Raw genomic sequence first — 14,854 nt, 5'->3', positions numbered from 1 at the left:
CTTTAAACAAATTGAATTAAGTATTGAATCATAATGTAAATTCTCATGTAAGGATCATTTAAATCACTGATTTAGTTTGGAATATTATAAAATAATAATAATAAGAATCCAGGCATTTTTAAAATAGGCAACTCTCTTAATTCTTTTTGAATTAGCCTCTCGCCTTCTGCTCTCGAGCCATCTGACAGAGTCCACAGAGTCCACAGCAGGTCATAATCACCCAGTCATCACAGACAGAGCCCTAAAAGACACCAGTGTTATGAAATGATAAATTTTAGCATGAATTACAACACTGCATCAACTTTGGAAAAAGCAATAATCAATATTGAAAATTAGTATTATTGCATGGCCTACATTAATACGATATTTGTCACGGATGCTGGTTCTCAGTGCAATCATAGCTCCAGGTAGGAAGGGCAAACAGCAGCTGTCACCATTATCCTGTGCCACCTTACAACCCAAGATGCAAGGAATAAATGCCCCACACAGACCTGAGGAACAAACAGTGTCAGAATTCACACTTTTTTGCAATATGAGGCTTTGTAAGGTCAGTAGGTCAGTTTTGTAAGCCAGTCAAACTAATTGAAGGGATAGTTCACTTGGATTTACTCATCCTCATGTTGTACCAAGCCTGTATGTGTTTCTTACTTTTGCGGAACACAAAAGAAGATACCTTAAAAAAAATGTTTTAACTGTTTTTGTTCAGTGGGATACAAAACAACTTTGGACTCTACTGACTTTCACTGTATATACAAAGATGTTCTTCAAAGAAAGAAATCTAATGTTTGCTGTCAGTCACTACACCGGTGTGGATACTGTACTTTGAAATCACAGATTGTAGTTGTAGAATTAGATTGTAGAATTTTACCAGAAAATGTCATCTGAACAAACCCTATAAGAGGTTGTTTCACATTATTAAGCAAGTCCCAGTTCGCATGCGACACGGAGAGAAAGAAAGATCTTTCTCAAGATGAAAAGCATGAAATGGTGCAATGTTATGCAAAAGGCATGAAAACAACTAATATTGTGTGAAAACTGAATGGAGATTATCGAATTATCATAAGATTTGTGAGTGATTTAGAACTCGGTCAGATAAAGGCTTATTGAGGAAAGTTCCTGTCAAAAAAATAAAAAAATTATTTGACACCAGCAGCTTCAAATGCCTGTTTGCTGCTCAAAACTGGCTTTTTTTATAGCTGCCCTTTTAATACAATTAACTTGTTTGACAGAAACTTTCATTAATAAGCCTTTATCTGACCGAGTTTTCTTGTGCTCTTAATCACTCACAAATCTTATGATAGTTCGAGAATCTGCATTCAGACCATTTCATGCTTTGCATCTTCAGAAAGATGTTTCTTCCTCCCCACATTGCAACTTGCTTAATAATGTGGAACAACATCTTTAAGTAGGGTTTCCATTTATCTAAGTACCTGGCAAATTATTTTGTCTGATATTGATACCAGTTATCTAAAAAGACATGGATAAATAAACAAACAAACACTTTCTTAGAAAAACTAAAATCTGAATGTTTATTGTACTGAATTTTTACTGATGTCACGTGCATAATAATTTGAAACAGTGTAATGATAACTTAGCTCATATAACATCAAACTGTGCAAATTATTATTATTGTTATACTTTGTTCTCAAATTGTTAATGTTAACAACATCAGCATTGCATGACTACACTGTCAGAAAAACAAATTCAAAACTTGTACCTTTACGGGTACAACTGCTTGTCACTGGGGCAGTACCCTCAAGGGTACACCTGTTGTACCCTTTATAATGGGTATGGTACCCTTACGGTTTGTACCTTTCAAAGGCAAATATGTACCTTAGTGACCAAATTTTTCTTGTAGTGGTACCGTGGAATGAAGCCCTAAAAATGGTACAGATATTTCCTTTTAAGGGTATTGCCCCAGTGACAAGCCCTTTGTACCTCATGATGGCACATTTGTACCCCACACAACATATTAAAAAGGCAATAATGCTGTTTTACAACATTTATTAAATAACACTAATAATATTAAAATCTCACAATTTCATGCACAGATTTCAAAGGAAAAACATTTTAAACATTGTATCACAATACGTCATCGATATTGCAGGATGCATTTACATATTGATCTATTTCACATTTCCAAAAACAGTACACACATTACCTGTAACTCTTTTAAACATTAAACAGTACTCCACATTTCATTTTAACTGTACATTTTAAACATTGTTGTGAATCACAATTCATCATAGGCTTAGTATGTTTTAAGAGTCCACAAGTTCCATTCATATATGCATGGAAATGTAAAGCATGAGCCATTTGGTTTAAAAGCTCACACAGAAGCCAAAAGAGTTTGAAAACCAAGGTCTTTTGTTGCATCTTATGAATATCCATTCACATGACCTTCAATCGAGGATGCATCCTGACCAACGACTACAAACTCCTGTTGGAGACATTAAAAATCAGTACAACCTCAAATGCACAATTACATTTTTGTAACCACAATAGGATAGAAATTTAAAGGTGCTAAAGAGGATGTTTTGTTTTATACATTTTTGCAATATTACTTGAAACTGTCTTTACTAACTGACTATTTATTAGGTGCGCTGAAAGTAATAATATTAATTTACATCATCTGTGCACGAGGTAGGGCCTTAAAAACATCAGCCAATCGTTTACGTGTTCATTGCGTAAACGATTGGCCCTCTGGCTTGTCAATCACTACCGTGACTTTCCTTGTGAGAGACGTGCGCAGATTGGCCCTCTGGCTTGTCAATCACTGCCGTGACGTTCCTTGTGAGTGACATGCGCGGCTGCGCGCTCCAGTAACTTTCCACACTCCACAGGCGCCGCATGCAATGTTTTTGTCCGGAGACAGGAGTAACAACTGCAGATTATGAGTTACCTGCGGTGAGTCCGACATAATGAATCCACTAACACGACACAGCGAATGCCGGTGGTAAACACTCGTGTTCCAATACTCGTGCACAAGTTTTGGGAGGCGTTCCCTCGAAAGGAGGGGGGTTGTTCTTACGCATGCGCTCATTTCAAAAACTCAGTAACAGTCTTTGGTTTCTCAGTCCACGAAAAGATCCTCTTTATCACCTTTAAATCAAGGCTGATTCACACCAAGGACAATAACTACAACAACAACATTTTTAATTCTCACTTTCATTCTTAGACAATAGTGATAAATGTAACTGTAACAATAATGACACAAGAGGAACAATATCATTGGAATAATTTTTGGGGGAACTTTTTTTTCCAACTGATAAACAAAAACATTGGAAACCAATAAGAAATAAAGAGCTCCAGCATTTAAAGGGGTGGTTAATTGCGATTTCACTTTTTTAACTTTAGTTAGTGTGTAATGTTGCTGCTTGAGCATAAACAGTATCTGCAAAGTTACAGCGCTGAAAGTTCAATGCAAACAGAGATAGTGTCTTTTAAAGTTCTGGCAGTTTAATGCCTACAAAAATGACCAGTTTGGACTACAACAAGCTTCTACCCGGGTTGGTGACATCATAAACCCTGCAAAACACGCCCCCGGGAACACGCAACAAAGTGGGCGAGGCCATCTGGCACGGCATAATGGAAGCGGAAGAGTTGCACCGTGGAAGACAGTTTCTAGAGTCTAAATCAGTTCAATGCTGAATTTGCACAAAGACTATTACTGAAAGAAACAGTTGTTTATCAACTGTAACTGCTGTTTATCAAACTGTAAGTACGTTTTATTGTTTGTACATGTCTTTTAAATGTATAGTTCTGTTGCTATTTTTTGGTTGCATCAGGGACGTAAACAAAGACCAACGCGTTTTTGCTTCGTTAGCCAGTTAGCTAAATTCTGATGCATACTTCCCCCCCAAAAAAACAAAACAAACTTCTATGTTCATAGACAAACAGTGCTATAAATTAAATGCTACGTTTACAAAAATGCTACTACTCAGTCATGTATTCGGCTACAGTAATCAGGATAAAACCGTATATTGAAAGCTAACGAACAGCAGTGACAGCATATCTAAACACTTTGACACAAATAAAAAATGAAATACCATTCATAAACGTCCTTTAAAAGCCGTGATTGCAGAGGTTCTGCTTGACCCTCTTCATCTGGGTCTGATTTGGGCTCAATTTGATACAGCAATATAGACAGAAGCACTGAAGCACAACTAATGGTAAGGGGCGTGGTGTTTCCGGACGCTTCAGCGAATCACAATACACTGGGCGAGCTAACCAATCTGCGCACATTGCGTATTTTGGAGGGAGTGGCTTCATAGAACCAGGAAGTCAAATGAGCTGTTCAAATGACAACGGAAACAGCGGTGTAAAATAAAGGTAAAATATAGGATTTTTTTTTTTTTTTTTAAGTAAGCATTAAGACGTTAAACTGTGCCCCAAAAACACAATCAAGCCTAGAAAAAAAAACTGAACCACCCCTTTAAAGCAGCAGATGATTTAGCTGCTGCACTTGCTTAAAATAGAGAACATTATCTTCCCTTTCCTGCAAATAATAAAATAGTTATTACAAGGCGTGGTGGGTGGGGGTTGGTCAGGACAGTTTGTAGTAACACAGTGTTGAAGTGTTAGTACACCCAAAAAATAAAATTCTGTCATTTACTCACAGTCATGTTGTTTTCAAACCCACAGAGGGTCAAAACAAATCAGATAAAAAGGTAAATCTCCATTTTTTTTTATGTATGTATATAAACAGCATTCATCAACTTCTGTTCATTAGAACTTATTAGATGTCCTCTATACACTGTATTGTAAAACAAAATAGCATTCGTGGCACTGCTTCAATAGTTTACACCACCATGTCGCTTGAAGTAGTTTTTCGATAATTTTCTCTTCATCCTCATCCACCTCATAGTCTGAAAGCAGTCAAGGACATATTAGCATGCATCCGAGGCTAGATCTCATCAAAATTAAAACGACCTTGTATTTATCACTTAATAATAATACAAATTTAAGAAAATCAATTTCAAACAGATTGTGAGATGTGTTAAAAATGCAACCCCTGCGTCCATGATGCAGCTTTCGCGTAAACACGGTCGGATTAGTTGAAAAGTCTGGTTTTATAAGTCTGTTTCAGGATCGGCTTAGATTCAAAAATTAAATTTAAAAATGGCTCACTATTTGGCAGGTATTACATTAAAATGTAATAAATGCTTATCAACAACTTATAATGCATTTGTAAATAAATTATTACTCATTAACAAACACCTTTATAAACCCCAAAGGGAACCTTAATGTAAACTGTTACCACAATCTTAAATTCTTCGCCTGAGGAACAGGCGAATCTCAACGTAACACTGACTGTTACGTAACAGTCGGGATCATTAATATGTACACCCCCAATATTTGCATATGCCAGCCATGTTCAATGAATTACAAGGGCAGCCAGTATTAACGTCTGGATCTGTGCACAGCTGAATCAACAGACTATGTAAGCAAGCAAGAACAACAGCGAAAAAAGGCAGGAGCAGCAATAATAACTGACATGATCCATGATATCATGATATTTTTAGTGATATTTGTAAATTGTCTTTCTAAATGTTTCGTTAGCATGTTGCTAATGTACTGTTAAATGTGGTTAAAGTTACCATCGTTTATTACTGTATTCATGGAGACAAGACTGTTGTTATTTTCATTTTTAAACACTTGCAGTCTGTATAATTTATAAACACAACTTCATTCTTTATAAATCTCTCCAACAGTGTGTTATGTTAGCTTTAGCCACGGAGCACTATCAAACTCATTCAGAATCAAATGTAAACATCCAAATAAATACTATACTTACGTGATTAGACATGCTGCATGACGAACACTTTGTAAAGTTCCATTTTGAGGTTTATATTAGATGTGTGAACTTTGTTTATGGTTGTGGCGAGGGGGGCGTGGTTTAGCGGGTTCTGCAACAGGAGGGAGCGTCAGGGGAGGCGCGGTGATTGAACGGGTTAGATGCAAATTACGAACACCTGTTTCTCGTTCCAGTAATTGGCGTGGAGACAGGATAAAACGCCAGGAGAAGCAGGAGTGGAGGAGAGAGAGAGCCTGCTGACAGTCGTGTATGCCGTCCGGTCCATTGGAGTGAAGCCCGTCTTCGGATGTGGAGAATTGAAGTGTGCGTTGCACCGAGTTTTTGTTTTGTTGGGTTCTTTGTGTGACATTTTCTCTTTGAGAAAGAATAAAGCGACTGTCAGCAGCTAAAAGCCGATCCCTGTCCTCTTTCCTCCCACAACTACGAACTTTACCACACTGGTGCCGAAACCCGGGAGGAAAAGACGGAAGCCGCCGCCATGCAGGCAGCCCCCGCCGCTGGAAAGCCGTTTGCGGACATCATCGCATCCCTCGCGGTCCTTCACCAAGAACAACATCGGGCCCTGGTGGATCTTCGCAACGACCAGGAGCGCCGCTTCGAGGCCATCATCCAGGGCCAGCAGGAGGACCGCGAGAGGTTCCGGAGCTGGATAGACCGGGAGGTTCCTGTGGGAACCACCGAGGCAGCTGCTGCCTCCTTCCAGCTGCCAGTCCAGAAGATGGGCCCGCACGATGACCCGGAGGCCTTCCTCGACTTGTTTGAGAAGTCCGCTGAAGTGTCCGGTTGGCCCCGGGACCAGTGGCCCATGCGGCTCGTCCCCCTGCTGTCGGGCGAGTCGCAGGTGGCAGCCCAGCAGCTGCCCATCCAGAACCTCCTGGTCTTCGACGACCTGAAGAGGGCCATCCTGCAGCGGGTCGGCCGCTCCCGAACAGCATCGTCAGCGATTTCGGTCTTTGGAGCTGGGGAAGCGGGCCGGCCCTTCGTGTTGGCCCAACAGCTCCGGGACTCGTGCCGCAAATGGCTGATGGCCGACGGAGGTGGCGTGGAGCAGATCATCGATCGTGTGGTGCTGGAGCAGTTCACCACTCGGCTCCCGAGGAAGACCGCCGAGTGGGTCCAGTGCCACCGGCCCACGTCGCTGGATTCGGCCATCCAACTGGCGGAGGACCACTTGGTGGCGTGCCCAGGGGTCGGCGAGCCCCTACCATCTGTCTCTCTCTCCCCCTCTCCCCCTTCTCTCTCTCTCTCTCGACCTGTCCCTGTTCCTAGGTCCCGTCCGCCCGGCCCGCCTCGTGTTCCACCCCGGGGGCGGGGTGGAACGGATTTCCGGCCGTTCGTGGCTCCGAGAGCCCCGCCCAGGGGGGCGGGTCTGGCCACCGCCGGACCGGACCCCGCGCCTGCTTCTCCCTCTCTCCACGCCAATCATCCGGCCCGTTCTCCGCCACTGGAGCGGCGGGCAGGTCTGGGCCGGCCTGCTGGCGTTGCGGGGACCCGGATCACTTTTTAGACCGGTGTCCAATGATGGAGGTGGGGACATTGATCCGGGTCCCGGACGACCTGCAGGTTGCCCCCGGTCAAGCTGGTCAGTACCAGATACCAGTGAGTATCAAGGGGTACATATCAGGCTTTGGTGGACTCGGGTTGTAACCAAACCTCGGTGCATCAAAGCCTGATTTCATCCGGGGCATTGGATACAGGCCGCATGGTTAGGGTACGGTGTGTGCACGGGGATATCGCGAGTTATCCGTTGGTGTCGGTCAGGATTCTATTTAGGGGTCAAAAGCATAGTGTAGAGGTGGCAGTTAATCCCCACCTCCGGCACCCGATAATTTTGGGGACAAATTGGCCCGCGTTTAATAAATTATTGGGACATTTATGTTCGGGTGCCTCTTGGAAGAGATGTTCGCGGGGGAAGGAAGTGCGAGTGCAGGCGGGGGAGACTGATCAGGGACCAGTGGTGTCTGCTTCAGGGGAACCGAGCGGAATCGGGAGACTGATTCTCTCGGACCGTGATGATTTTCCCCTGGAGCAGTCTCACGATGAGACGCTGAAAAATGCGTTTGAGAGGGTCAGCATGATCGACGGTCAGTCTCTCTCCAGCCTGGACGACCACTGACTTACCCCTATTTTGCGATTATTAAAGATAGGTTGTATCGAGTGACCCAAGACGCTCAATCAAAACAAGATACAACCCAGTTGTTAGTACCAAAGAGCCGCAGGGAAATGCTTTTCCATGCGGCTCACTCTAACCCAATGGCTGGACACTTAGGACAAACAGCGACACTAAATCGCCTCATGACCCGATTCTTTTGGCCGGGCATTCACGAGAACGTGCGCAGGTGGTGTGCGTCTTGTCGTGAATGTCAGCTGGTAAATCCGCCGGCCACCCCAAAAGCGCCTTTGCGCCCCCTTCCATTAATGCAGGTCCCCTTCGAACGAATTGGTATGGACCTCATCGGGCCATTAGAGCGATCAGCGAGAGGACATCGGTTTGCTCTAGTCATTGTGGACTATGCAACCCGATATCCAGAAGCAGTGGCTCTCCGCAACATTGCTGCTAAGATTGTTGCGGACGCCCTCTTCAGTTTAATCTCCCGGGTGGGGATTCCGAAAGAAATCCTCACTGACCAAGGCACGGCGTTTATGTCACGTACGTTACGCGAACTGTACGAATTGTTGGGCATTAAATCGATTCGAACCAGCGTCTTTCACCCACAAACGGACGGGTTGGTCGAACGTTTTAATCGCACGCTTAAATCCATGATTCGTAAGTTCGTGCAAGAAGACGCCAAAAATTGGGATAAATGGTTGGAACCCCTGTTGTTCGCTGTGCGAGAGGTCCCGCAAGCCTCCACGGGGTTTTCCCCCTTTGAGCTTCTCTTTGGGCGCCACTCCCCGCGGGGTCCTGGATGTCCTAAGAGAATCTTGGGAGGACGGACCGTCTCAATCAAAAAATGAAATTCAGTATGTGCTGGACTTGAGAACAAAACTCCACACTTTGGGGCGGCTATCTATGGAGAATTTGTTACAAGCCCAGGACAGACAGTGCCGGTTGTATGACAGGGGAACGAATCTACGTAAATTTGCACCGGGAGAGAAAGTGCTTGTATTACTTCCAACGTCAAGCTCAAAATTACTGGCGAAGTGGCAAGGACCATTTGAGGTCACACGACGAATTGGGGATCTCGATTATGAGGTAATACGGTCCGATAGGAGAGGGGCACGTCAGATTTATCACCTCAACCTCCTGAAAAAGTGGAGTGAGGCGGAATCAGTGATGCTGGCGACGGTGATTAGCGGAGAGGATGATCTTGGGCCAGAGGCGAATGTAAAAAAACAATCCCTCGCTCTGGCCCCAGGGGGAGATCACCTTTCGCCCTCACAGCTCACTGATGTTTCTAAATTACAGGCTGAGTTTGCCGACGTGTTCTCTCCCGTACCGGGCCGTACGGACCTCATTCAGCACCACATCGAGACCGAGCCGGGCGTGGTGATTCGCAGCCGGCCGTATAGGTTACCTGAACACAAGAAAAAAGTGGTTCAGGCAGAATTAGAGGCAATGCTTGACATGGGGGTAATAGAGGAATCCAGCAGTAATTGGGCGAGCCCGATAGTCTTGGTTCCCAAAACGGACGGCTCAGTGCGGTTCTGCGTGGATTATTGCAAGGTGAATGCAGTGTCGAAGTTCGACGCGTATCCAATGCCGCGTGTGGACGAATTGCTTGACCGGCTTGGTACAGCTCGCTTTTATTCGACACTGGACTTAACTAAAGGGTATTGGCAGATCCCCTTGTCTCCGTTATCCAAAGAAAAGACCGCTTTCACGACGCCGTTTGGTTTACACCAATTCGTGACCCTTCCGTTCGGGCTGTTCGGGGCACCGGCTACCTTTCAGCGACTCATGGATAAAGTGTTACGGCCCCATGCTGCGTATGCGGCTGCCTATCTGGATGACATTATTATTTTTAGTAATGATTGGCAGCGGCATATGCAGCATTTGAGGGCTGTACTGAGATCGCTGAGAGGAGCTGGGCTCACGGCCAACCCGAAGAAGTGTGCAATTGGGCGCGTGGAAGTAAGGTATCTGGGCTTCCACTTGGGATATGGACAGGTGCGTCCCCAAATTGATAAGACAGCAGCGGTTGCAACCTGTCCGCGTCCCAAGACCAAAAAGGAGGTAAGACAGTTCCTCGGGCTGGCGGGATATTACAGAAGGTTTGTTCCTAATTATTCGGACCTCACCAGCCCGTTGACTGATCTGACTAAAAAGGATGCACCAGATACGGTCCAGTGGACGGAGCTGTGCCAGCAGGCCTTTACCCAGGTGAAGGCTGCTTTATGTGGCGGGCCGTTACTTCATTCCCCTAATTTCTCTCTCCCTTTTTTGTTGCAGACAGATGCGTCGGACAGGGGGCTGGGTGCAGTCCTGTCCCAGGAGATAGAGGGTGAGGAGTGGCCGGTGCTGTACATTAGCCGCAAGCTCTCCAAGAGAGAGGCTAAGTACAGCACCGTGGAGAAAGAGTGTTTAGCCATCAGGTGGGCCGTCCTCACTCTCCGCTATTATCTCCTGGGGCGGGAGTTCACCCTCTGTTCGGACCATGCCCCTCTGCAGTGGCTCCACCGCATGAAGGACACCAACGCGCGGATCACTCGTTGGTATCTTGCTTTACAGCCTTTTAAATTCAAAGTGATCCACAGGCCGGGTGTTCAGATGGCTGTGGCCGACTTCCTCTCCAGAAATGGGGGGGGGGCTACAGGCCGGACGGCTCCCCGGCCTGAGTCGGGCGGTGGGGGTATGTGGCGAGGGGGGCGTGGTTTAGCGGGTTCTGCAACAGGAGGGAGCGTCAGGGGAGGCGCGGTGATTGAACGGGTTAGATGCAAATTACGAACACCTGTTTCTCGTTCCAGTAATTGGCGTGGAGACAGGATAAAACGCCAGGAGAAGCAGGAGTGGAGGAGAGAGAGAGCCTGCTGACAGTCGTGTATGCCGTCCGGTCCATTGGAGTGAAGCCCGTCTTCGGATGTGGAGAATTGAAGTGTGCGTTGCACCGAGTTTTTGTTTTGTTGGGTTCTTTGTGTGACATTTTCTCTTTGAGAAAGAATAAAGCGACTGTCAGCAGCTAAAAGCCGATCCCTGTCCTCTTTCCTCCCACAACTACGAACTTTACCACAATGGTGTTTAAGGCAAGCGCAAGCTCTTGGGGCGTGGAGCACGAGATTTAAAGGGGTCGCGTACCCTGAATCGGCGCATTTATAATGATAGGCAGTTAAAAAAATTAATAAAAAAAAAATATATATATATATGGGGTATTTTTAGCTGAAACTTCACAGACAAATTCAGGGGACACCTAAGACTTATATTACATCTTTTGAAAACATGTTCTTCGGCACCTTTAATATAAGGGCGGGTACGCACAGAATGCACTGGTTTTTACCCTTTTTCCTATGTAAATATATTATAGATGAACATCTTTCGTTCACTCTAGTCTGACTGCTTTCTATACTGTCGAGTGGCATGTTATAGCTAGAGTTAGGCCTATAGGTTAAATCAAGGCTGATTCACACCAAGGACAATAACTACAACCATAACATTTTTAATTCTCACTTTCATTCTTAGACAATAGTGATAACTGTAACAATAATTACACAAGAGGAACAATATCATTGGAATAATTTTTGGGGGAACTGATGAACAAAAACATTGGAAGCCAATAAGAAATAAAGAGCTCCAGCATTTAAAGCAGCAGATGATTTAGCTGCAGCACTTGCTTAAAAGAGAGAACATTATCTTCCCTTTCCTGCAAATGCTAGTTATTACAAGGCGTGGTGGCTGGGGGTTGGTCAGGTCAAAGACTTTTGTTCATCTTTATATATTTGAATATACTTTTAATGAAATCTAAGCAATTTCTGTCCCTCAATTTTCTTATGTAAATATATTATGGATGAACATCTTTTGTTCAATCGAGTCTGTCTGCTTTCTATACTGTCGAGTGGCATATTATAGCTAGAGTTAGGCCTATAGGTTAAAGTCGTCAAGAAATCAAAATTGACCCTGTTTACTTTGCTAGTGCATACTACTAGTCTTGTGGTGAAGAATTAATCCGTGCAAGTTAATACACAGAAACAAATAGTTTGTCATGATAATCTTGAATCAAAATCTGAAAAGTTACTTCTGGCCTGGAATGCTGTTCCTTCTCTGATGACGTCAGTTTAAAGGCTTGGGTTAAATCATTCCCCCCCAACCGTTAGTCTGCTATGATGGAGAGGAGGAGCGCTAAAGTAAAACCCTGCCCTCTATTCAATATTCAGTTTCGTTTGGAAATACGTCACAACACTGGAAAAAAGTCGTTTGCAACTTCAGGTTCACGGGGACTTTAAAACTATAAGCTAACCCCAAATAATTCATTAATCTTGGTAGCACTTTGCATTAATGTTGCCTTTGTAAAGGGTTTATAAAGGCGTTTATATAATAACTTTAACAATACCTGCCAAAAAATGAGACATTTTTAACTCACATGTTATAAATGTTTATTAAATGTATTTATTCACCTATTTTACTCAGACCAGATTTCTGGTTATTTCATGATGCAGCAAAAATATACTGACCTGTCCTGACCATCGCCTGCACCCTGACTACGATTCTGCCTGTTCCTTGTTGTTCCCGTTTGCTCCCGTTTGACCCTGCCTGTGTGACAACGCTCACTGTAAATAAAGCTTTGCATTTGGATCCCTACCTGAGTCCAGCCTTCGTTACAGATCTATCACAGGAACAACAAGGAACAGGCAGAATCGTAGTCAGGGTGCAGGCGATGGTCAGGACAGGCAGCAACGGGTCAACAAACAGGAAACAGGCAGGAACGGTAACACAGGATAGGCAGACAGGATATAACGCTTGGTAATGCAACACAGGGAAAACAAGACCTAGCAGTGAGGTGGTGTGTGTATGAGTCTTTTATAGTCCGTGTAATGAGCTGCAGCTGGGTGTGGTGATTAGTGATTAGTGTGTGCAGGTGAGTGGCAGAGAGGATGATGGGAGATGTAGTCCGGGATGTGACAGGAACAGACGTGATCGTGACAGAAATGATCAAACCTTTTAAAAAAACAAAAACAAAAAAAAAACAAGCAAACAAACAAACATACGAGTACAACCATAACTTGATGAGATATTAATAATGAAAAATGTGAGTACTTTATTACTTACCTGTGAACCCTAATGAAGGGTGAACCATTTATTCATGATTTATAAACGTTATAAATAAAGACATTTTTCATTATTAATATCTCATCAAGTTATGGTTGTGCTTGTATGTTTTGTTTTGTTTTTGTTTTGTTTTTTTCATTTCATCTTGATAAATATGAAATCAGTTTTTATGCATTCCTCTGAATAGGCATCATGGCCGTTTTACAGAGTATCATGGGTAATGCACAGAGTAAAGTCTGATGAGCAACATTGAGAAAAGTGACATGAGTCATGAGATATTATTGAGAAAACCACAAATAAATCACACTTCAGTCTCACCATAACAGTATATTTTTGCTACCTAATGAAATAAATCTGGTTCTGAGTAAAATATGTGTGAATAAATACATTTATTAAGCTTTTACATGTGAGTTAAAAATGGCTCACTATTTGGCAGGTATTACATTAAAATCACCTTTTTATTAATGGAGTAATAACTGCTTATCAACGACTTATAATGCATTTGTTAATAAGTTATTAGTCATTAACTAACACCTTTATAAACCCTTTACAAAGGGAAAATAGGCAAACCATATGTTGTTTTTATTACCAAGTAACATATTTTTTGGTGGGAGGACACAAAAAAGTCGGGCAAATACACAAAATACATTGTGGGGTGTTTCATACAAATATAAACTGATTTAACAAAAACATACCTCTCAATTTCTGTGATTCTTCATCTTCAGTGAATTATATCCCAGCTTCTCTCATCTTTAGGAGAAACCATCGGGCCGTCATCCGTCATCTGTGATGCTCGCGAGTCACGCGGGCTATTTGAATTTGAGAGGCTGACTGCATTTAATTTTTTTTTTTTAATCGGCCATATTGTTTCTTGCTTAAAAAGATGAGTATATCTTTTTATCTTTTTTTCTGACAGTGTACTTGTATTTAGTGTTTATCAGCGTTACCTGTAGATATCATTTTCTGTACAGTCTACTCTCTAATGTTAATTTGTCATAGCATACAATCCACCATCAAAATTATGTTTAATTATTCCAACTGCTGTGAGAAAAGGCTGCCGCCACCTGCAGCATCCTCACATGCCATATAGCCTGCTAGCTGGGACTCCTTTTTCATGTAAACATGCTCGAATTTCCAGTGGAAACCCACCAGTACCACTTGAATTCGAAAACATTATTACAAGCTTACCGTTGTGAATCAGGCTAAGGTAAGGATAGTTTTGAACACTGGCTGGTTATGTACTTGCTCAAAAATTTTAGATAATTTTTAACCAAAAAAGTTACGGACTGCAGCTTTAAGCAAAATAGATTTACACTAATAAATTAAAAACTGATTAATGCCAAACTCTTTCTTTCTCTCTCTCTCACACACTCACAAATGCCGCAGTCCTCACAACAGTCACAGACATCAGAGCTCCAGTGAGAGACAGTGTAGCTGGTTACAGTCATTTGTGGCTGGGAAGTCATTGCTTCTGTTTGATACGACATCACTGAAAAAAGACACACAGCAAATTATATAACTATTTATAATTTGCAGTGACAATTTTTGACATATTTCTAGGCCAGACAGAATGTTTAAAAAGTTACCCTCTCTCTCACCTTTTTCCTGGTACTGTATGTGTCTCACTTCCTCAGGGAATGATGTTTAATGTCTGATAGATCTCAGTGAAGCTGGAAATCACCTCAACATGACGTAGGGGAGGAGAAACTGTTACTAGTGGTGAGTGGTTTATGTGACCTGTAAACTAAAGGGTGAAGTGTTTGATTTGGGGGCGAGGAGTTTTACTCTATTTCAGGTCTCCACACCCTTCCATCAAGGCAGTATATGTTATCTAC

The 14,854-nt window shown here is 43.1% G+C and overlaps 1 protein-coding gene across 1 annotated transcript; it reads right to left on the bottom strand.

Moving 5' to 3' along the window:
• Positions 1-95: 95 nt before the first annotated feature.
• Positions 96-14,645, bottom strand: cnfn (cornifelin). Its single transcript, XM_067403742.1, has 4 exons — positions 14,618-14,645; positions 14,395-14,508; positions 355-491; positions 96-241 (listed from the first exon to the last, which is right to left on the bottom strand). The coding sequence occupies exons 2-4, from the start codon at positions 14,504-14,506 to the stop codon at positions 152-154; spliced, it is 339 nt and encodes a 112-aa protein (XP_067259843.1). The 5' UTR covers positions 14,507-14,508; positions 14,618-14,645; the 3' UTR covers positions 96-151.
• Positions 14,646-14,854: the final 209 nt, after the last annotated feature.

Source organism: Chanodichthys erythropterus, chromosome 2, assembly GCF_024489055.1.
Source record: "Chanodichthys erythropterus isolate Z2021 chromosome 2, ASM2448905v1, whole genome shotgun sequence".
NCBI classification, from domain to species: domain Eukaryota; kingdom Metazoa; phylum Chordata; class Actinopteri; order Cypriniformes; family Xenocyprididae; genus Chanodichthys; species Chanodichthys erythropterus.
Note: the sequence above shows the minus strand (reverse complement) of the source record. Positions and strands in the feature narration are given on the sequence as shown.

Coding starts and splice junctions, on each gene's coding strand:
- cnfn (XM_067403742.1), bottom strand. CDS start 14,506: ATGTCGTATCAAACAGAAGCAATGACTTCCCAGCCACAAATGACTGTA. Junction 492..14,394: donor TTGTGAGGACTGCGGCATTT/GTGAGTGTGTGA, acceptor TTTGTTCCTCAG/GTCTGTGTGGGGCATTTATT. Junction 242..354: donor GTGACAAATATCGTATTAAT/GTAGGCCATGCA, acceptor GGTGTCTTTTAG/GGCTCTGTCTGTGATGACTG.